Source organism: Hoplias malabaricus, chromosome Y, assembly GCF_029633855.1.
Source record: "Hoplias malabaricus isolate fHopMal1 chromosome Y, fHopMal1.hap1, whole genome shotgun sequence".
Lineage (NCBI taxonomy): Eukaryota > Metazoa > Chordata > Actinopteri > Characiformes > Erythrinidae > Hoplias > Hoplias malabaricus.
Genome location: NC_089820.1, coordinates 66154378 through 66178315, shown reverse-complemented (window position 1 = coordinate 66178315; position 23938 = coordinate 66154378). Strand labels below are relative to the sequence as shown.

The 23938-nt window shown below is 43.2% G+C and overlaps 2 protein-coding genes across 2 annotated transcripts in view; both read left to right on the top strand.

The window, feature by feature from the left end:
* LOC136678699 (protein phosphatase 1L-like) overlaps positions 1-20590 on the top strand; it is an 89596-nt gene extending 69006 nt beyond the window's left edge. Inside the window, exons 2-4 of the mRNA XM_066656800.1 lie at positions 3410-3584; positions 15080-15241; positions 17306-20590. Coding sequence (XP_066512897.1) covers positions 3410-3584; positions 15080-15241; positions 17306-17655 — 687 coding nt within the window. The 3' untranslated portion in view covers positions 17656-20590. The remainder of the gene's footprint in view (positions 1-3409; positions 3585-15079; positions 15242-17305) is intronic.
* Positions 20591-22395: 1805 nt separating this feature from the next.
* Positions 22396-23085, top strand: LOC136678500 (ADP-ribosylation factor-like protein 14). The gene has a single exon (XM_066656548.1). It carries the CDS (start codon positions 22411-22413, stop codon positions 23083-23085), a length of 675 nt encoding a protein of 224 aa, XP_066512645.1. The 5' UTR covers positions 22396-22410.
* Positions 23086-23938: the final 853 nt, after the last annotated feature.

The following is a 23938-nucleotide window of genomic DNA, read 5'->3' as shown; positions in this document are numbered from 1 at the left end:
CACAGATCACAAATAAAATTACACATATGTGAAGCATATGAGAAAAAGACTTGAAATATTCAGACATTTACGCCGCTGTTGCTCAGCCAGGGGCGGCTGTTGTGTGCTAACGTGTAGATGCCAATTTACTTCATCTGTAAAATATGCTTCTTATTAAAACTGAGGGGACATTGCAGAATAATAAGCAGCTGGTAAGCTACAAAGATAAAGAAGGATTTCTCAAGCATCTCGAATGGCTTTATTGAAAAAGAGTCAGACATTTTAATTAGACTGCGATAATACCGCCCACTCCTAGCTGAGGGCTAAAATTAGTCCTGAATGTTGCTGCATTCTCTATAAACACCCATTCAAAGCTTGAAAACAAGCTGCGGTTTGAAAGTCATCAGCTGCACAATGCCAGCTGTTCTTGTTTGCCTTGATCTATACCAAGTCTCAGCTGCAGGAGTCTCAGTTTTTTTCATTGCCAGAGAATCTGGCCTTATGTGAATTTGCTCAATTAGCAAAAAGAATACTGACAGGCCTTCGTTTCTTGTACTTTAAAGTGCACCCATTGCTGACGCTAGTGTTCAATTCTGCTCAGACAGCTTGAATAATGTGCATAGACAAACACAGACCAATTAGACACCATGGAACAGCTAGAACCTCATGCTCAATTCCAAGTGTTGGATAGAGGGCTTTGTAGCCCCCAGCATTGGGCTGTGGAGCAGTGGAAGTATGGAGTGATCATCACCACACTCAGGTTCCTAGGTGGCCACATGCCTTTAACAAAAACCCTTGCAAATATCAGCAAATCATGAGAACGACCAATCTCATGGCAGTTCTGAGATAAGCCCACCTGCTGCTTAGTTATGATTGGCCATCACAGACCTCCATCCTATCTCCAAGAGTGAGAAATAGGAGAGGAGTCTCATGGGTGGTTGAGGGTCACAGAGCTCAAGGACTTTGAGAAGGAGGAGTGTGGGAACAGCCAGGAGGGATAGGGGTCAGATATTTGAGTATAAACACAAAACTGACAGAACTTGAGAGGGTACTTATGAAACAAAAACAAGGAAACGAAAGCAGAAATACTCCCTGTCCACTTTTGGTCTTTTCTGTGAAGAGTGAGGTTAGACGTTTAAGGAGCAATCTGTCGTTCTAACTGGTGAATGCTGAAAAATATTTTTGAAAATATTTATTTGTTTTTCTATCATTTTCTGTGAAGCGCAGCTCACTTGAGAGGAAGGATCAAACCGCTTTCATCTCCAACTGAATGAGTTAGTGCCGAACCTCTGGTATATCCAGGCCATTAGGTGTGAGTGTAACAGATTGAAATATGGGATCATTCCTTTATAGCATGCTTTAAAAATAATTGCAAAAAAATTATTACAGTATTCAAAGAGTCAAAAGGGTTAAATTATTTAAACAGCCATTGAAAAATTATTCAGTCAGTATTTTTTCAATGTGGGGAAAAAAAGCAAAGCAGTGTTTTTAACTTGCAATACATTAATCGCATAAGTTGCAATGAGTCCAGAGCCTACCTGGAATCATTGGGTACAAGGCAGGAATACACCCTGGAGGGGGCGCCAGTCCTTCACAGGGCAACACATACACTCACTCACACCTACGGACACTTTTGAGTCGCCAATCCACCTACCAACGTGTGTTTTTGGACCGTGGGAGGCACCCGGAGGAAACCCACGCAGACACAGGGAGAACACACCACACTACTCACAGACAGTCACCCGGAGGAAACCCACGCAGACACAGGGAGAACACACCATACTCCTCACAGACAGTCACGCGGAGGAAACCCACGCAGACACAGGGAGAACACACCACACTCCTCTCAGACAGTCACCCGGAGGAAACCCACGCAGACACAGGGAGAACACACCACAGTCCTCTCAGACAGTCACCCGGAGGAAACCCACGCAGACACAGGGAGAACACACCACACTCCTCACAGACAGTCACCCGGAGGAAACCCACGCAGACACAGGGAGAACACACCACAGTCCTCTCAGACAGTCACCCGGAGGAAACCCACGCAGACACAGGGAGAACACACCACACTCCTCACAGACAGTCACCCGGAGGAAACTCACGCAGACACAGGGAGAACACACCACACTCCTCACAGACAGTCACCCGGAGGAAACCCACGCAGACACAGGGAGAACACACCACACTCCTCACAGACAGTCACCCGGAGGAAACCCACGCAGACACAGGGAGAACACAGCACACTCCTCACAGACAGTCACCCGGAGGAAACCCACGCAGACTAATTACTTGTTAGCTACATTAGCTTCACTGCAACCGTAAAAACTGTAGGTTTAACCTTGGCTATCCGGCTGCTGGTGAAAGGTAGAAACTGTTTGATTATGATTTCTCTCCAGACAATTCTTTAAGCCGGTACTTTGTTTTTGTGTCCGTGTGCAGGCAGTCTGAGCTCAGAGGGGCCGAATGAGCCCATGCTTGATGGAAAATGGAGGATTGGGCCATAAAAGGCTGCATTGAGCGTTATCACATCAGCTGAACGGATTGCAGAGCGGGTTGTATTTCTTCAGCTCAGCTTGTCCCGGGCTGGGGGCAGGGGGTGGGGTTTGGCTGCTCATGCACTTTTCTCCCTCCAGTCGCTATCAGTTTATCTGCTGATTTGTTCTTGTTTCAGCTGTGTGTGGAGGTCAGGCAGGTTCGGTGCTACTGTTGGTGTTTTGTCTTGGGGAATTGTGTGTGAGTGTGTTCTCAGGGGGCGCTGTAATAAGTAGAGAACTTTTTGTATTAACCTTCAGAGATCAAAGCTTTTCATGGACAGGTAATTCTGTCACCTTTCAGTCTCCTACCTCTGGCTCTTTTTGGATTTGACAATATTTGGGCCTCTGCCGTGTTTCCCGGGTTTCACTAGGCTGCCAACTCTTTCCCTCTCTGGTGCCCCCAACTTTAAGATTACAAGGTGTCGGGTAGCAGAAATATTGCCTTTCAGTACATTTATATTGATGGTATTTGGTGTATGCTCTAATATCGTGACTTGCAGTTTTAATCTTGTTACAGAGGCGATCGTTGCATTAGAAGTCTTGTCCATGGGCACTATCTTGGCCTTTTTTCCTGGCGGGGTATTGAACCCTAGTCTTCTGAATAGAAGTCATTAGGAATTGACACAATTAGCCATTAAATTAGCCATTAGCTCTGCCTGCAGAGCTTGTTTTATCGCAGACCGGTCAGGTATGTGGCTTGTGTGATCTAGAACTAATTATAAAATGTGGGGTGCAACTTCTTAACACTTAGATTTGAGCAAATAACAAATGTATTTACTTTACTACTGAAATGAGAGTGCCACCGTTGAAGATTTTGTTACAGCATTGTCAAAATTCTCTCTCTCTCTCTCTCTCTCTCTCTCTCTCTCTCTCTCTCTCTCTCTCTTCTCCAGGCGGCTGCTGAATATGTGAAAATCCACCTGCCTGAAGTGTTAAAGCAGCAGTTGCAGATCTATGAAAAAGAGAAAGAGAACAGTCTTCTGTCTTATCAGTCGATCCTCGAGCAACAGATCCTCAATGTGGACAAAGAGATGCTGGAGAAGCTCTCTGCCTCCTATGATGAAGCAGGTGAGAGGTCACAGCGCAGTACAGATACCTCGCAGATGTCTGCGCCCCAATAGTTGCCATTACCTTTTAAGTCCACTTTGATTTGTAGGATCCATGACAGCATTTAAGGAACAGTAGTGTATTGACCTAGAAATTCATTCATTCATTCATTCATTATCTGTAACCCTTATCCAGTTCAGGGTCACAGTGGGTCCAGAGCCTACCTGGAATCATTGGGCGCAAGGCGGGAACACACCCTGGAGGGGGCGCCAGTCTTTCAACCGAAAAATTACAGCTTCAGAATCATTGTGATGCTTCACTGACCTGAAACAGAGAATAGGGTCTCTGTCTTTGCTACTTTGGGCTCAACTGCAGAACATGCACTATGTAACTTTTGGAGAAGGGTAGAAACCCATGCAAAAATACCAAACCTTACATAGTGTTTCTTTAAAAGGGCATAAGGCAACAGACTTTCCCCTGAAACATGAGCCTCTTGAAATAAATTGCTTCAAAAATCATCGTGACAAAGATAAAAAAAAATTGTTTATGCCTGAAACCTCACAGATTCCTAGTGGGTCTTAGGTAAAGGCCTTCACTGGAAGTGTGGTCTGATGAGCACTTGCGAGGGGGCACATTAAGCGCTCATAGAGCATGGGTAAGTGCTCATAATTGCGAGTAATGGGACGAGGGCTTGGCAATAAAAGAATTGCTCTAATGCACATACAGTGCATTCAGCAGCATTCAACTCCAGTAGTGTGTTGTTTAGCCCTTTAGACCTTTTAAATTATCTGTAATTTCCACAACTGAAGTTAGCTTCCTGTTCAGATTTGCAACTCCTTGCAACTAGCCATTGGTTGCCTGCTTCACTAGTTGCTAAAACAAGTCTAGACTCACCCTGATGTATCACACCTAGAACCCTGAAACTGGAACAGAGAGGACTCGCCAGTGAAAAGGATAACAGTTCCAGTACCCAATGCTCTGATATTTTGAGCAGTGGAACACACTGTATTTATTTCCCCAATATATACTGCACTGTAATATATATATTGGCATTTATTGTACTAAAATGGCGGCACGGTGGCGCAGCAGGTTAGTGTCGCAGTCACACAGCTCCAGGGACCTGGAGGTTGTGGGTTCGATTCCCGCTCCGGGTGACTGTCTGTGAGGAGTGTGGTGTGTTCTACCCGTGTCTGCGTGGGTTTCTTGTGAGGAGTGTGGTGTGTTCTCTCTGTGTCTGCGTGGGTTTCCTCCAGGTGACTGTCTGTGAGGAGTGTGGTGTGTTCTCTCTGTGTCTGCGTGGGTTTCCTCCGGGTGACTGTCTGTGAGGAGTGTGGTGTGTTCTCCCTGTGTCTGCGTGGGTTTCCTCTCGGTGACTGTCTGTGAGGAGTGTGGTGTGTTCTCCCTGTGTCTGCGTGGGTTTCCTCCAGGTGACTGTCTGTGAGGAGTGTGGTGTGTTCTCTCTGTGTCTGCGTGGGTTTCCTCCGGGTGACTGTCTGTGAGGAGTGTGGTGTGTTCTCCCTGTGTCTGCGTGGGTTTCCTCCAGGTGACTGTCTGTGAGGAGTGTGGTGTGTTCTCCCTGTGTCTGCGTGGGTTTCCTCTCGGTGACTGTCTGTGAGGAGTGTGGTGTGTTCTCCCTGTGTCTGCGTGGGTTTCCTCCAGGTGACTGTCTGTGAGGAGTGTGGTGTGTTCTCTCTGTGTCTGCGTGGGTTTCCTCCTGGTGACTGTCTGTGAGGAGTGTGGTGTGTTCTCCCTGTGTCTGCGTGGGTTTCCTCCAGGTGACTGTCTGTGAGGAGTGTGGTGTGTTCTCTCTGTGTCTGCGTGGGTTTCCTCCGGGTGACTGTCTGTGAGGAGTGTGGTGTGTTCTCCCTGTGTCTGCATGGGTTTCCTCTCGGTGACTGTCTGTGAGGAGTGTGCTGTGTTCTCCCTGTGTCTGCGTGGGTTTCCTCCAGGTGCTCCGGTTTCCTCCCACGGTCCAAAAACACACGTTGGTAGGTGGATTGGTGACTCAAAAGTGTCCGTAAGTGTGAGTGAATGTGTGTGCCTGTGTTGCCCTGTTGCCCTCCAGGGTGTGTTCCCCCCTTGTGCCCAATGATTCCAGGTAGGCTCCGGACCCACCGCGACCCTGAATTGGATAAGCGGTTACAGATAATGAATGAATGAATTTACTAAAATGTAAACAGCAATTCTGTTTTGTAAAATCAGATGTGATCCCTCTTGTTTAAAATTGTCAGCATTTCATCTGTATGTTGTACCCCACCTCATGTTGATCTCAGTATTGTAGATCACCTTGCAGCAAGTTTCCTATCCATGTCATAGATATGTTTAAATACAGCATCTCTCAACATGTTCCAAGCAAGTAGATGGGTATTGGAATAATTAAACATTAGGGATCTGTGTCCCAGACTCAGATTAAATCTTATCCCAGACTTAAGAAGAATTTGCAGTGGAGTTTCATCATCGCACTGCAATTTAGTCCAGGACTATACATAATCCATGTCTGGGAAACCCGCCATCGAAGTTAGAGTATGTCTTTCTGAGAAAACCAGAGATAATAAATGAGCTATTGCCCATATGAAGTTAGTTAGTTTATTTGCTGATGAAGATGGAACAGATTTGGGATTCACTATTGTGTGCTGTGGAAGAACGCATTCCACAATACAATGCCTCATTCGTGAGTTTTCGGAGGGCAGGAGATCCTCCTGCTGCTGAATCCCGTTTTGATTGGGGTTTGGTTTATAGCTGCAGTAATGCTACATTTATACATTTTAACACGTAGCTAAAGAAATGACTGTTAGCAGAGACTTTTCAAAACGCAAGTGGCAAAACTTCATATCATGTAGAAGCTGTTAAATAAGAGGAGACTGAGACCAGCTCTGTGTGAGCTCAGAGGTATCACAAAAAGGGATGCAGATACCGTTGTCAAGTTTAGAATGATCCAAAGGTTATTTCCAAAAGCCAGGGTCTATATAGACCCCTTCAAATGTAACATGCAGCTGACTGCATGTGATGAGGGTACAGCCATTTACATGTGACTGCTGCATGAACGGCTTCTATTGTATAAATAAGGGGAGTGCATCACAGTACATGTAAGAAAGGGAATGGAACAGGGGCATATAACTACAATTCACATGCATGGAAAAGTTAAATTCATTATATATTATTATATAAAAATAAATATACAGTAGGGCGGCACAGTGGTGCAGCAGGTAGTGTCACAGTCACACAACTCCAGGGACCTGGAGGTTGTGGGTTCGATTCCTGCTAAGGGTGACTGTCTGTGAGGAGTGTGATGTGTTCTCTCTGTGTCTGCGTGGGTTTCCTCCGGGTGACTGTCTGTGAGGAGTGTGATGTGTTCTCCCTGTGTCTGCGTGGGTTCCCTCCGGGTGACTGTCTGTGAGGAGTGTGATGTGTTCTCTCTGTGTCTGCGTGGGTTTCCTCCGGGTGACTGTCTCTGAGGAGTGTGGTGTGTTCTCTCTGTGTCTGCGTGGGTTTCCTCCGGGTGACTGTCTGTGAGGAGTGTGGTGTGTTCTCTCTGTGTCTGCGTGGGTGTCCTCCGGGTGACTGTCTGTGAGGAGTGTGGTGTGTTCTCCCTTTGTCTGTGTGGGTTTCCTCCGGGTGCTCCGGTTTCCTCCCACAGTCCAAAAACACACGTTGGTAGGTGAATTGGCGACTCAAAAATGTCCGTAGGTGTGAGTGTGTGAGTGAATGTGAGTGTGTGTCTGTAACACATAAGGCCAGTGTGATTGGCTGTGCCTTTCCCTGCTGTCACGTGAGTCTCTGTAGTTTGGTTGTGAGCAGCGTCAAAACGGGAAGGAAAACTTTCCAGTCATAAGCGAGTATTACTCCAAGACTCAGGTGCATCGTGGGTGACACATGGGGGTCAAAAGGGAGTGAGGATTGCAGCAAAAAAGAAGGTGGACGTTATTTTTCAAAGAAACGTGTAAGTCACGGAAAGTCAAGTTCGCTAAAGAAATTTGTCCGTCCTAATATCAGCAGGCTAAAACTGTCTGTAGCTGTGAATAACATGGTTTGGAGATGAACTGCACAACAAGCTGCCAATTGTCAGTTCTCTTACATTGTCATTTTATCACGGAGCAAAGGAGAAAAAGAAACAGGCAGTGGGGTGGTAGATTCATAGTTGTCAAGAGCAAATCTACGCCATTGCTTTCTAAAACTGAGCTGTTAAAGCCTGGTGAATAAAGCCCACGTTCAAGCTCGCTAGTTCATTAGGGATTTATGAGTTTTCAGTTTTATGAATATATATCTGTTAATTTAAAATGAAAACAGATACAGGAATGGGAAGTTTGCTAAAAATATTTGATGAGGGAAAGCAGTTTTGGAGCAGCAGCATTCTAGAGGCTATATATAGGCCTATAGTTGTGGTATGCATGAGAAATGCATTATTGATGCTGAGAGAGAGAGAGAGAGAAAGAGAGAGAGAGAGAGAGAGAGAGAGAGAGTCTCTGTCAACATATCACTCCTCACACTGATTGGACTCTGCTTTCTGTGCTGTTTAATTAAAGGTTTATTTTACTGTGGCATGTGGTAATTATCCACTGATCCCTGCGAGTGAGTGAGTGAGTTTGTGGGTGTGTATGTGTGTGTGTGTGTGTGTGTGTGAGAGAGAGAGAGAGAGAGAGAGAGACAGAGAGAGAGAGAGAGGTTTTATTTCTCCCTCCATTCCTCCTTAAGATTTCAGCATGGGTGGAAGTATGTAGGCGGAGGAGAGTGACGAAAAGTAGAGGTCTACATGAGACAGTAACAAGAAGAGTAAGGTACAGGGCAGTGAAACCTAGCCGACTTTTGCACTGACCACCTTTTATCAAGTGTCCAAATACTTCTGGTTCTTTTAGGTAACAAATACAGACACGTTCCTCTTCTATCACTGCTCTGAAAAGCATAAACATTAAACCAACCAAAGACCTATTGGAGTATTGTGGGTTCTAGATAGAAGCACTGCCTTTTACTAAAGAACATTTTAGAAGCATGTTTTAGTTCCACTAAAGCAAAAAGGGTTCAAAGTCATAGATAAAAGCGTCATTTGGCTTAAATAACAACAGTGTAATTATAGAATTATATTTAAAATGTGCTGTAGGAATCATATGTAGTTTTTCAACCACAGAGAATAATATTTTACCAAGCAAACAGCCATTAATGCATTCCAGTGATTCTTTGAATGTTCAGGGTTCTAGACCAAACCACTGACTTTCCGTTCTCAATAAAATCACTGCCTGAAGGACCTCTAGAATAGTGCTGTAGTGTTTAGGGTGGAGAATCAACATTGATGCACAGAGGCCCATGCCCACACAAGCTACACAAGTTTGCAGTCACATTCATTCATTATCTGTAAACGCTTCTCTAGTTAAGGGTCGTGGTGGGTCCGGAGCCTACCCGGAATCACTGGGCGCAATGCAGGAACACATCCTGGAGTGGGAGCAACACACAGACACAGGGCGACACACACTCACACATTCACTCACACACGCACACCTACTCACACTTTTAAGTCACCCATCCACCTACCAACGTGTGTTTTTAGACTGTGGGAGGAAACCGGGGCACCCGGAGGAAACCCACACAGACACAGGGAGAACACACCACACTCCTCACAGACAGTCACCCAGAGGAAACCCACACAGACACAGAGAGAACACACCACACTCCTCACAGACAGTCACCCGGAGGAAGCCCACGCAGACACAGAGAGAACACACCACACTCCTCACAGACAGTCACCCAGAGGAAACCCACACAGACACAGAGAGAACACACCACACTCCTCACAGACAGTCACCCGGAGGAAACCCACGCAGACACAGAGAGAACACACCACACTCCTCACAGACAGTCACCCGGAGGAAGCCCACGCAGACACAGAGAGAACACACCACACTCCTCACAGACAGTCACCCGGAGGAAACCCACACAGACACAGGGAGAACACACCACACTCCTCACAGACAGTCACCCGGAGGAAACCCACGCAGACACGGGGAGAACACACCACACTCCTCACAGACAGTCACCCGGAGGAAACCCACGCAGACACAGGGGGAACGCACCACACTCCTCACAGACAGTCACCGGAGGAAACCCACGCAGACACAGGGAGAACACACCACACTCCTCACAGACAGTCACCCGGAGGAAACCCATGCAGACACAGGGAGAACACACCACACTCCTCACAGACAGTCACCCGGAGGAAACCCACATAGACACAGAGAGAACACACCACACTCCTCACAGACAGTCACCCGGAGCCACAGGTCCCTAGAGCTGGTTTGTCACATGCTCATGCAATATAAAGTGTAGTATTCTGGAGTTTTCCCTCCTTTAATGGGCCCATCTTCTCTGAGAAAGCTTTATTTCTGTGATGGTTTGATAGTATTCCGCCACAGAAGCCTTAATGATGTCCCAAAGGTGTTGGGTGGAGTTTCAACATACTTTCAGATATAATGGAAGCTTCCTCCCAAGTCAATATTGAATAATGAGAGGGATGTTTAAAATGAAACCCCCAACATCTAATCTCTAATCTAATGGTTGAATTTTATAAACCCACTCTTACAACATCAATTATTTAATAGAAATGTCAAAATTGTCATTCATGTCTATGAGCAGTTTCTATGCTTCATTGATGAGGCTCCCAGAGACCACCCTATCTGGATTAAACACACACACACACACACACACATACAATCATCCAAATCATCACAGACAGACATGCAATGTTTTATTCATCTGTGCCACTTTCCCTCAAAAGCACTGATGCTTTATTTATGATGAATCTGAGCGAGAAAGAGGAGGTTAAAATATTCATAACAGAAGACTCTCCATCACTCTCCACTGTTTAGGCACCGAACCCCTTTATGTATTCCTTCCATTTCTAGTATTTAAAACTCCACAGCACATAATAAATCTGATAGAGTGTGTAGAGACCACCTCTTGGCTAGCTCTATGTTAAACAGACATTTGGTGATGTTTTTCGCAACATCAGAAAACGTTTAAAGGACCCTTCGTGAGATAAATTTCATATATTTTTCTATCCAGGTCTGCCTTTTGCTTTTAATATATTCCTTTAGTATAATATTGCTTTTAATATTGTCTTAGAAGGGGTTTGTTTTGTACTTCTCACAATCCAAATGACCTAAACCACATTAAGTCTAGGGCAGCCAGTCTATTGTTATTCATCAGTGTCTAATTCCTTTTCTCATTAAGGGCTTCCACTCCATATACACTGCAAAGGGATAACTTCTCACATTGGGAGAGTGGACAGCAGCAACTACTTAAATGCTGGATAAACAGGTGTCCAAAAACTATAGTCCATAGAGGTGCATGCTGTACTGGCAGATAAAGGACTGGGCATTAACTCAACTGAGGGCAGTGTGTCTTACTTCAAAGTTGATGAAGCAACGCAATAGCTATTAATATACCCTTCACTTCACACACATTTTACTGGGTAATAAATGATATGGATACTCCAGTGTGCAGGCTGGAACATGGCCCCTTAAAATGCCCATCTGTTTTCTCTCTCCCCCTTTATTTCTGGCTGGAAGAGAGCTTAAGAAGGAGTCTTGTGGTAGCCCATATGTACGCTGTGTCTTGTTTAAACATCTCTGGTGTTTACAGAGGAATTAAGGAGCCGTGTTTGGAGTTGGCGAAGGGTGTTCATGGCGACAGGATCGTTGGTGTGTATTTATCGGTAATCAAGGTGTGGCCTGGTGATGCTGCAGCTGAAGAGAGGCTGTTTATCGCAGTGTGAAGGGAAGCTGATCTCCAGCTGTGCTTCACTCATCACTGCACCTCGCACTTCTCCGAACCATCACACATCGAAAACGAGGGAGAGGCGGAAGGATGGAGAGAGGAATTACGGAAGATACAGTGACATGTTAATGTGCTGTCAGTGCGCCACAACACTCAACTCACTGTCTGCTTCTCTTTGTCTCTCTCTCTCTCTCTGCCTCTGTCTCTCTCTTTCTCTCTCTCTCTCTCTCTCTCTGTCTCTCTCTCTCTCTCTCTGCCTCTGTCTCTCTCTCTCTCTCTCTCTCTCTCTCTCTCTCTCTCTCTCTCTCTCTCTGTCTGTCTCTGTCTCTCTCTCTCTCTCTCTCTCTCTGTCTGTCTCTGTCTCTCTCTCTCTCTCTCTCTCTCTCTCTCTCTGTCTCTCTCTCTGTCTCTCTCTCTCTCTCTCTGTCTCTCTCTCTCTGTCTCTGTCTCTCCCTCTCTGTCTCTCTCTCTCTCTCTGCCTCTGTCTCTCTCTCTTTCTCTCTCTCTCTCTCTCTCTCTCTCTCTCTCTCTCTCTCTCTGCCTCTGTCTCTCTCTCTCTTTCTCTCTCTCTCTCTCTCTCTCTCTCTCTCTCTCTCTCTGTCTCTCTCTCTCTCTCTGTCTCTCTCTCTCTCTCTCTTCTCTTCTCTCTCTCTCTCTCTCTCTCTCTCTCTGTGCCTTTCTCTCTCTCTCTCTCTCTCTGCCTCTCTCTCTCTCTCTCTCTCTCTCTCTCTCTCTCTCTCTCTCTCTCTCTCTCTCTCTCTCTCTCTCTGTGGCCCTGTTTGTAATGGTGGTGTATCTAATTGGTGAGGGAGGCTGGAAAGCCAATCCAGCCCCATTATCTTCTTGAACACAGGGAGCAGATAAAAATAATTAGCCAGGCAGCGTGGCACTGGATGGTGACAGCTGTACAGACACAAAGATTAAGAAGGTGAATGAGGGAGACTGAGAGAGAGAGACTGAGAGAAAGAGAGAGAGAGAGAGAAATAAGAGGTACTATTGCATATTTTTCTCAGTGTGGCTATTGAATTATAAAATAATCCTCTTAGAAACACCAGACCTTCGGAATGAGACTCTGCTTACGATCATGACCTTGAGGTGATCAGATCATGGCCAATGCCAAGTGTCCACCTCAGGGTAAAATCATTCAGCATTAGGCTGTGGAACTGCATCCTCTGGAGTGAGAAGCTCCATCCAAAAATGTTGGGATGAGTCAGAGTCAGTACCTGGTCTCGCAGATTCTCTTGTGGATGAATGTGCTCAGATGCTGACAGCAACAGTTACAACATAGTGTAATGCTGCGCCAGAAGTGTAGTCAGCTACAGTGCCACAAATAGGGGACAGTCTCTCAATTGATTACCTTTGACTTCATTAATAAAGCTGGATGAACAGGTGTCTACAGGTGTTTGTGTTTTCAACTGAAGATTTCACCTATAAATTCTCCTGAAATTAAAAATGAGTGTTGTTGTATAACACATGCACATCGCCTGATGCAGGCAATCTATCTTTCAGCACTAGAAAACACTCTTATGAAGAGCTGTTAGCTGAGGACTACCGCAGTCGCTCTGGGTGCAGAGAGCTGTCAGTCATTATCACTGTGTCTATCCCTGTATGTCTCCTCTGTCTCTCGCCCACACTCGCAGTATATTCCATTCGCATACATGCCATACATGCCAATGTCCTTCATTCGGTTTACATCTCATCCTCCACTGCTTAATCCCCCCCCCCCCCCATTCTCAGTTTCTGTTTGTCATTTTCTTCCTCCACCCGCAGCTAAAAATGGGGATAAGAAAATCACTCAGCCTTCGGCTTGTAATCTCATTGGTCTCTCTCTCTCTCTCTCTTTCTCTCTCTCTCTTTCTCGCTCGCTCGCTCTAGTCTGGGTGAAAGTGTGCGAGTTGCAGCCACTAAAAGATTTAGACACAAAGTAAAACCACACGATCCGGGAGCTCTCATTTCTGGCACTTTTATAGCACAGTCTAATTCATCTGCAGCTTTAGGCAGTGTCCAAACCAAGTGGATGATGCCACAGAGAAACGTAAACAGGAGTTAGGACTGTGCTCGTTTGTATCTGGTGAAGAAGGAGGGATATGATCTATTTCCCCCAAATGTGAAGGGAGTAATTGAAAATGCGGGGAAGATCTGCCAGTGAGCTTCTTAAATCACAAATTACTGCCACCAGTGAAATAACATGGACGACTGCATTAGCAGCCCCACAGATTGGATGGGTTGTGGGAAGAAAAGCGTTTCCAAATAGGGTGTAAGCTGTGCTGGAGTTCAGGGATGCAGAAATGTAGAGAAAAGTCTCCTGGGTGGTGCAACTGTCAAGGCATCATGGTAGCCCCGTCGTCCTGTGGCTGAGAGTCCAAGAGAGTAGAGTATGGCACTAGAGACTAATGTAGCTGCTGGAAAAGATCATGAGCCGTGTTCAAGTTACAAAATATATCTCCATTTTAGCTGTTACTCATTACTGACATTATTTGAAAATGCCAGCATTTCTTTATATTTCTGTATATACTCTTTTTTGTATTGTGTCAATGTTTTAATATGAATGTGCGATTAGACATAGCACATTAATAGCACATTTCAATTAGCAACCAAACGCTAGCATGAATGTAGAAGGGCTTCCAAGTTGGAACTCTGAAACCTGTGAAGCAATGCATAGTCATTTCTTTATTAAACACTTTGAGTGCCAGATGTGGTCTTTTTTTATTTATTTATTTATTTATTTATTATTATTTATTTTTTGATTGAGCCTGTTCAACGTGCACTAGTCCAGGAGTTTGCAGTGTCATGTGCCACGGCACCAGAGGAGCATGTCCCTTTTCTGAGAAAGTTTTGGAAGAGGAGAACAGATGGTCTGACAGACGGTTTGTTCGGTGCCGATGGGATCTTGGTGAGCAAACAGTGAGCTTGTGTACGACGGGATCGGTCTGCTGCCTTCCAAACCCAGGCCTGGGAAAACAAACAAAGAAGGGAAATGAAGAAGGGAGCAGAAAAGAAAGGATTCAAAAGGCCACAGAGAGGGTGGCGGTGGTGGAGAAAAAGGGCAACACCTAAAAGCAGACTTTGTTGAAGTCGTTGCTTTCTAGAGGCCAAGCATTGTTGCACTGAGCAGATGTTTAGATTGGCATCTTCCCAAAGAGGGAATGGGTGTGTTCTGGGTGAGAATGGAGTTGTTTACTTGGGTTGTGCTTAAAGGGACCTAATAACTTTATAGTTTTAATATTGAAATGTAAAGTTATTTGTCTTTTTATTGATGCACACTTCTCAGCCGCGTTGATTTTTAGTTTGTAGATTTGCTATAAGGAGCTATAAGGCTAATGTAGCTAACGTCATGTAGTCATAATCTTAGTGTCAGAGACACGTTAGCATTGTGCTAACAGCATAATTATATTACTAAGTCATCAGATAGACTTGTTTAAGTTGTTTCTGAGGCTGTATTTGTGCTGTTATGGTATAAAACATTTTTCATAACATGTCTCTAATTATGAAAAGTGTATATGCAGTGTGTTAGATGATTATTTAACCACTCAGCATGGTTTGAAGCAAGTGCGGTATACATTAACTTCTTAGCTAAGGTGCTAAACCTCGTGAAGCAAGCTTCAGACAGTAAACAAGTCTTTGTGATGTTTTGATAGATAAGAGTTGTAAGTCAATATCAAAATGTATTTATATTGAGCTTTTTAAAATGTGTCAGAAAATGTGTGAAACTATTGCAATAAATGCATTGCTCCTTTCTCTGTGCTTCGCAGGAACGACATGCTTGGTGGCGCTGTTGTCTGACAAAGAGCTGATCGTAGCCAATGTTGGTGACTCCAGAGGTGTGCTATGCGATAAAGATGGAAATACCATCCCCCTGTCACATGACCACAAGCCCTACCAGCTCAAAGAGCGCAAGAGGATCAAGAGAGCAGGTGTGTGACAACACTACACACAGAACAAGAGACATCATGAAGGAGGAGGGCACTGAAATCAATGAGGAACTAGAGGTTGCCTCCTACCCTCCTCCAAATGTTACATAGTGCATCTTCTGCAGTGCTAAGCCCAGAGTAGCAACGACACAAACTCTGTTCTCTCTGTTACCACTAAGTGGATCATCACAATGATTTTGAGGCTGGAATTTTAAAGTAGAAATATTATGTAGTGTTCTTTTAAAGCTCAACACGACATCTAATTAAAGTCCCACCTTTACTAAAAACAGCCAGTCATTTTTATTGGTATTGGTTATTGGTAAAGCCACAAATGGGAAAGGCCCATGGTCACTAGGGAAATATAGCACCCAAACAGAAGAGGAAAAGCATTTACTTTATTAATCCCTTTTGGGGAATTCATTTTCTGCATTTAAACTATAAGTGATAGTGAAAAATCACGCACATGCTGATTTTTAACACACACACACAACATTTTTGAGATTCTGCATTGTTGAATCAATTCATATTTGTACGTTTTTTAAGTATGTTTTTGAAATGTTGCCATGGCTTTTAGTGTTTAATGCTCTTTCCGTTCAAAAAGATGAGAGCCTCATCTCAAAGGAGATATCAGGATGGATGCAGAATGGACAGACGTTCCCATAGCGACGTTTTAAGTTTCTCAAACCATGCACATATACAAACCTCCATATCAAATGATGCAAACTAAGCAGACATTTCAGAAAGTTTGTTGTAGAAGTGGTTTGAAGTTTCATTGTCTATGTCAGTGGTACTTTATCCCCACCTGCTGGTTAAAATGTGTATTGCAACGTTGTCATTATGTTCATTCTCACCCAGGGTGAAAAAATAGTAAGAGATCAATAACTGTATTTATTGTATTAATTAATGGAAGATTTGTGCTGTACACAGAAAAAAACCCTTTGTACTTTTCCCTCAATTATTTTTCCAACAAAAGGAAATTCTACTGAGAGCTATAAGACTCTCTAATTGTATTTGCACAGAGTGATTTTTCTTCCCAGTGTTTTACATTTAATTAGTTGAGATTTAATGCAGTGGCCACATTTACACTTCAGAATAATTGGTGATGTAGTGGTCTTTAAATGCAGCCCCCTAGGACTGCAGCCCAGCTATTAGAAAGCTAATGATTCACATATCCCACTGCTGACTCTCAGTCCACTCTAATAGCTGGTAAACAGAGGACAGCACAGTTGGTTTACAGTCTAATCTGACTCATGAGTGTAGATGTCTCTGGGATTTGGCTGTAAAGTTCAAATGCCTTTCCCTTTACGTTTTTTTGTTTTTTGTCTGATAATTATAGGGCATTGTGACTGTGCACAGCCAACCTTCTCAATTCATTAGGCTTCAGTCTTGTCGTCTAAAAGGTTCATCTCATGGCACCGACACAGTAAAGATTCATACATACAGTCCTTTCACAATTAAAGTAGTCAAATGACAAATTACGTTGATTCTCTAAGCACAAATAAATACGTGGACGTCCTCTACAAAGAACGTACTGCTGAATTTAACGTGTTCAGAGAGAGAAATATATGACTCTGTATATAGGTCTGCAGCTGTGGCCTAACGTTTGGAGAACATTAGAGGGTGGGAACAAAGTTGGTTTGTTTTCCTGGGAAAGGTGAGTGAAGGAACAGCACTTTCTCCTCCCTCAACATCCTTGGCTGAGATGCCTATGTGAAAGGCATCTAAAACTCTACTAAAGACTTAAACACTAGGTTATATTTGGGTGTCATTCATTGTTATAGCACTGAAATCAATGAGAGACTGGTGGTTGCCTCCTACCCTCCTCCAAATGTTACATAGTACAGCTTCTGCAGTGCTGAGCCCAGAGTAGCAAATACACAGGCTCTATACTCTCAGTTACAGCTCAATATATCATCACAATGATTTTGAGGCTGTCGTTTTAAGGCAGAAATATTATGTAGTGTTCCTTTAAAGTGTCAGCTTCCCAAGGGGATGTAATAACGAGTTACAAGATCAGCTCAGGTGTGACCCATTGCATAACGGCTTGACTCTCACTCTCCTTCTCAGGTGGCTTCATCAGCTTTAACGGCTCGTGGCGTGTGCAGGGGATACTGGCTATGTCCCGCTCTCTGGGCGACTATCCGCTGAAGAACCTGAACGTCCTCATTCCTGACCCGGACGTGCTGACCTTCGATCTGGACAAACTGCAGCCGGAGTTCATGATCCTGGCGTCTGACGGCCTGTGGGACGCCTTCAGCAACGAGGAGGCTGTGCGCTTCATCCGGGAACGCCTCGACGAGCCACACTTCGGTGCCAAGAGCATCGTCCTGCAGTCCTTCTACCGCGGCTGCCCAGACAACATCACCGTCATGGTGGTCAAGTTTAAAAAACGAGCTCCCAAAGCCCCTGAGCAGTGAGGCTTGCCCACTGCCAAACAATGAGAATTAAAAAAAAATCATGACTGTCTAAAAACCTCAAGTATCTCCAAAAGTGTAACTTCACAGGAGGAAGCAGAAACATCCTTAAATTCTAATCCGAGTTAAATGTAAATAGATTTTAGCTTCAAGTCAGTTTGGGGCATTCCTATTGGTCCATTAGCACTGTATAAAATGAGCTGATATGTTGAAATGCTGCTGAAAAATGGAGATACGTGGTGTTCACTGGACAGCGATGATATTATGGGTTCATTACACCATATCCATAGATTTGAAATTTAAAGGAAACCCGTCATGACTATTTTTGGAGCAAGAACTCTTTCTTATCAAAATAACGACAAATAATATACGTCCAGTTCATACTCTCATTATTTTCCACCATTTTTAAATGATTCATAATTGACGACGAAAGAATCAAACACTTCTAGATGCAGTGTAATGGTCACAAAAAAGGGAGGAGCGATCGTTTTCATTACGTCTGGTTTGTAGAGTGTAATCTCAGCCACTGGTGAAAAGCAGCGATTCTTCTGTAGCGTTAATAAGAGATCAAATCGGAGCCTACACAATGAAGGCTCAGTGGAATCTGAGGTTCCAAACATTAATGCCATCTTTATTTTTGTGACAGACCTAGATCTGTTTGTATCAAAATAGAGATACCATTAACTGATTGGTTTTTAATCACTTATTTTTAGTTTGTCTTCTTTTCGCTTAAATTGACCCAACAATAATTTGCTCTAAAACTGAACAGATAAGCATTCATTACATTATTTTAATTATGTTTCCCTAACATTGGCTTTATGTGTCTATACGCCTAACGTTTCTAAGGCATTATGGTCCTCATATGTTCTCTTTTTTCTAAAACTGAACACGTCACGCTGTGTTATCATTGTCTTGCTGAGATTCTGGGGTTTTTTCAGTGAATTGGGAATTGCACTGGGTTTTAAACATAGACAATGTTATCACAGTTAGGCCAGTTTATTGTAAACACATGTTCCTCTGAAACCGTCTGTTTAACATGCTGTTTGTCCTCAGCATAGTGACCATTAAGGCTGTTGTGAGCCTTGTATTGAGACCTAGTTTTCAGTTTCAGCACATTTCAGTTGTCAGTATCTTGGGGGCTGTTGTGTTAATCAGCTGTGTCAGTCACGCACAACAACCACATCCACCTTCACTCTCAGAGACATGGGGTCCGTCATATTAAAGGAGCCATTAGTACGGTTTTACCTTAAAGTAGCTAACCGTATTCATCAAAGGGATTATTTATTATGTTGCTTTACACTGTTTTCTATGAAGCACAACTCGCATGTGGTCCTTGAATGAACCAGTTTATGCTCCACAGAGTGGGTCCCCAACCTGTAGGAAGCCATGTTTAAATTGACTGATTGCTCCTTTAATAGCTCGTCCCCTTCTTTCATATAGATGTAGATCAATGTAAACAGTATACAGTCAGATTAGAGCTCTAGATTGTACAGTTAGATTGTTTTATTGAAGGTGTGCCTCTGCACAGTGTCTCCTGGATCAACGTGTGCACTGGTGTGCCTACAGATTTTTATTAAGTATAGATAAGTGCATACACATAGGGAATGGTTTTTAAATGCACAGAATGATTGACTTGTACATATGCAGGAGGACGACTGGTGAGTGGCTGAGGGTTCATGTTCCAGTCCTTTAAAACTTGTGCATGTGCTAATCCTTTTTAAGAGGAATTCAACAATGATTTTCCAAAATGTTCTGTATGACAGGGTGGTCTGATATGAAATGATGCCTTGTACACACAGCTCATATATTATGCATAATCTCCACATACCCACATACAAACATCACCTTTGACCAAGGGAGTGATGCTCTGGAGCAGCTACACATGCTAACACATGCACCTAAGTTCATACCAATGCCAAACATTGACTAGAGGGGTATAACTGCCCCGACACTGGGCTGTGGAGTTGCAGGAAATGCAATGCCGGAATGAGCAGGAGCTGCATTTGTGCATTGTGAGGATTGCAAATCCTCTTAGTAATGTTCCTAAATAAAATGTAAAGAAGAGTTGAGGCCGTAGACATCACAGGAGAATGTGTCCAAAATCTTACACTGCACACTGTAACGTATTCGTTTAATAATAACGTCCTGAAAGGAAGAATTCACTTTGAATTTCGCCACCAACGCGAGCAGTGGAGCATTTCACCTTGAACCACCCTGAATGCCGTTGTTTACTGTTATTATGCAGCGATGTTGAAAAACCAGTGTAGTTACTCTTTAACACACATATACCTTGGTAAAGGATTTGTGAAATGGCGCTTAACATTTTTTTGCCTCTTTCTGTGCATTTCTGTTGCAACTGGACTAGTGACATATTGTAGGTAAACTAGGACAGAAATTAAGATTGTTAACACTGCTGATAGATCTGGCCCTAGAGGCAGTGTGGCCTTTATGTACGACATGAACTCACATCAGTTCAAATGCATAATGAATCAATAGGATCTGTGTAACCAACCTGATAAAACCTATTACGAGGAGCCTTTGAGGAAATTGTATTGCCTTATTTTTATTATTGAAGATGCTCTGTGTCATCGTTTGATTTGACAAAATATTAGTTTTCCCATAACCCCACAGAGGCTGCCATGCACATCAAATGTATATAGAGTATTTTGCATATTGAAGTCTCCTGAAGACGCACTAATAAATTGAATGTACATAATGAATATCATTAACCTCAATAATAAAATACAAAAAGGAAAGTAATGCATCAAGCTCTGGTTTATTAGTATCAGAAGAGATTAATAGTTGATAGTCTTTTTATGTGTGATTTTTTTTTTAATCGTATATTCCTCAAGATTACAGTGTGTTATAGAATGTTTATGTGGAGTTTGTGTTTGTTTCATTGAATTAAAAAACTGTAAAAGAAAGATAATTCTGTGAATTTGAGGACAATGAAAATGTAACAATAAATATACAAGGACTCAAATCTGAATTGATATGTATTCATAGTGTTGCGTTCTTGTGAGTGTTGACGTTTTCTGATATAACCTAGAGCTGGATGATTTGGGGAAAATGTTACATTGTGATATTAATTGTAATTTAAATTGCAATAATTATTTTTATTAATGATGGTTCAGATCTGTGTTTATAACCAAGGTGACTAAGTAGAACTGGCTGTGGTTTCCTCCGGGTGACTGTCTGTGAGGGGTGTGGTGTGTTCCCCCTGTGTCTGCGTGGGTTTCCTCCGGGTGACTGTCTGTGAGGAGTGTGGTGTGTTCTCTCTGTGTCTGCGTGGGTTTCCTCCGGGTGACTGTCTGTGAGGAGTGTGGTGTGTTCTCTCTGTGTCTGCGTGGGTTTCCTCCGGGTGCTCCGGTTTCCTCCCACAGTCCAAAAACACACGTTGGTAGGTGGATTGGCGACTAAAAAGTGTTCGTAAGTGTGAGTGTGTGAGTGAATGTGTGTGTCTGTCTTGCCCTGTGAAGGACTGGCGCCCCCTCCAGGGTGTATTCCCGCCTTGCCCCCAATGATTCCAGGTAGGCTCTGGACCCACCGCGACCCTGAACTGGATAAGGGTTACAGATAATGAATGAATATAAAATGTACTAATCTTTCAGCCTTAAACATTGTTAAAGCCCTTGGTTTGACTAAATATCTGAAGAATGTGGATGTTTTGAAAAATCAGTGCAGGTCCCCTTTATCCGGCTCGTGCTAGTGATGAATGGGAGCATTATTATTCCTTACACAAATAGTAATTTGATGATCTTCCCTTATTTATCTAGCCTGTATGTAGGACAGAATATTAGAGTAAAGGTCAGTGTGTCAGTATCAGCTGGGATAGGCGTGGTATACCAATGTATTTTACTCAGTTCTAGGGTGGAGTATGTGCTAGTTGCTATTTAGCACGTTATCTACCATCTACCAAACAAACAGAACAATACTGCAGCGCAAATAAAAGTCCTATGGTGTTTATTTTGTTAAAATGAAAATTTTTTTCCCCTTACAACTAATCTATACTTATATAGATTAACATATACTTGTAATTAATGGTTGTTGATTAGAAAAGGGTGGTCTCTGACTTTTCCACAGTACTGTAGAGAGGGTGGTTAGGAGCTAATTCTCTTGTTGCTGGGCACCGAGGACTGAGTTATATACTTTGAATTGTAAATCATTAAGAATGATATTGTGAGCTAAACAAAAAGAGCTCTGAACATAATGCCTGCTGGTGGCATTAATTATAATATTCATGTCTACAGTGACAATCTCGCTTATTTACATAAGCAAAATAGACTCTCGTATACTTTTTCACGTCAGTACGAAGAGCCTAGTCAGGAGAGAAGTGTCCTGTTTGATTAAAAATTCACCCCTCGAAAATATCTATGAGATCAGCCCACTTGGATGACTTCATCCCCCTGGCATCACTGCTGAGGTACAGACAGGGACACATGCGTTCGTGCTATTAATAAACTTCCGGTGCCCCGACACCTCACAGCTGAGGTGACCCCTTGCATGTTTGGTGAAATCTGAGTCACATGTTGCTTTGGAGTGATGGGAAGAGGAGTGTGACTTACATTAATTGTAGTCACAGCAAAGGAATCTCTCAGTGAGACTCCTGGGTACCACTTCCCTGTACTTTGACCCCTTTCCTTATTTGCATGTTTGCTTATTAGCCCTTTCATATAAGAGGCAGTTCCCTTTGGCACCAGACCACACCAGCATTTCAGCAACTGCACGCAGAGGAGAGAGCCAAAGTCCTTGTACACGATGGGGTTACACGGCTCCAAAACTCCGTCCGAGGCTCGGATTCTCATGCTGGGCCTTGATGGATCTGGAAAGTCCACCTTGCTCTACAAGCTGAAGTACAACGAGGCTGTGCTTACTGTTCCCACTGTAGGATTTAACGTGGAGATGCTGGAGACCAAGGAAAAGAGCTGCACGCTGACTGTGTGGGATGTCGGAGGGCAGAAACAAATGAGGACACACTGGAAACACTACTACGAAGATGATGTTTCTGGACTCGTGTTTGTGGTGGACAGCCAGGATCAGGATCGGTTGCTTGAGGCCAAACTGGAACTTCAAATAATCCTGGGCAGTGAGTGTCTAAAAGGCCTGCCGTTGATTGTGTTAGCCAACAAACAAGACCTACCAGGGGCTGCAAGTGCAGGAGACATCACAGAGGCCTTGGATTTAAGGGAGATTTGTGGGAACAGAGACTGGTTCGTCCAGCCGTGTTCAGGAAGGACTGGAGCAGGTCTGGAAGGATGCTTCCGGAGAATGGTCCACTTTCTTAAGACTTCAGTTAAAGGACAGACCTACTCCAGAGACAAAAGCAGCAGTATAAAGCAAAACCCCTCTATGACCATTCCTTCAGTTAAATCAATATGCAAACTTCATTCCCTGGAAAACTGGAGCTTCAGTGGATATGAGGATGGTCTATAAAAAAACAACTCTAGTACTGTCTGACAAACAAAAAGATTCAAGATTATGTTTCATGTTTTTGCCATTTCATTTAATTGAGAACATGTTTATTCTTCTATTGCTTCACTGTATTGTGTATTTCATATGTGCCTATATTCCTGTTACTACATAATAAAATTAATATTTGGGAAAATTAAACAACTTGTTCATACACTTGGTCAAAATCAAGTGTTGTATCTTGTTAACGTGTGTGTGCATATGTGTGTGTGTGTGTGTGGTATTGATTTAATGCTAGAAGTTGGCTGATCATTTCCTCTTTGTACCTGCAGTGTTCCAAACAAAGTCTCAAACCACAGATTCACACACACATGGTTTCTCAATTCAAATACCTAAGGAACAATCCTGTCAACTGTGGAGTGTGTGGATGGGGGAGCTAACTGTATATTCATATATCTGCATGCACTGAATGAAGGTGAATGTGCAGATTTATATTTGAACCACTTTTAAGGTTCTGTGGGATTTATCCTTTGGGAAATAATTTCTAAATATGCAAATTTGCTGATATTTGGGTTTAATCAATGGCCAGAGGATGATTTATATAAACCAATACCAATAATTTTTGCTTTGGCAAAATCCAAAAACCTATATAGGAGATTTTTAACAGTGGTCCCAGCATCGGAACTTAATTTTATAATTATTTAATATTATAATTACTTAATTTTTTTATTTTATTTTCTGATTTAGAAATTAGTAGTAAACGATGAACAATGCAACTCCTTGCTCCTTCTCATTTACACCTCAACCACAGTAATGTAGCTTGTATTCTTTGAGACACAATAATATAACACAAAAACAATATTATAACAACCTGATC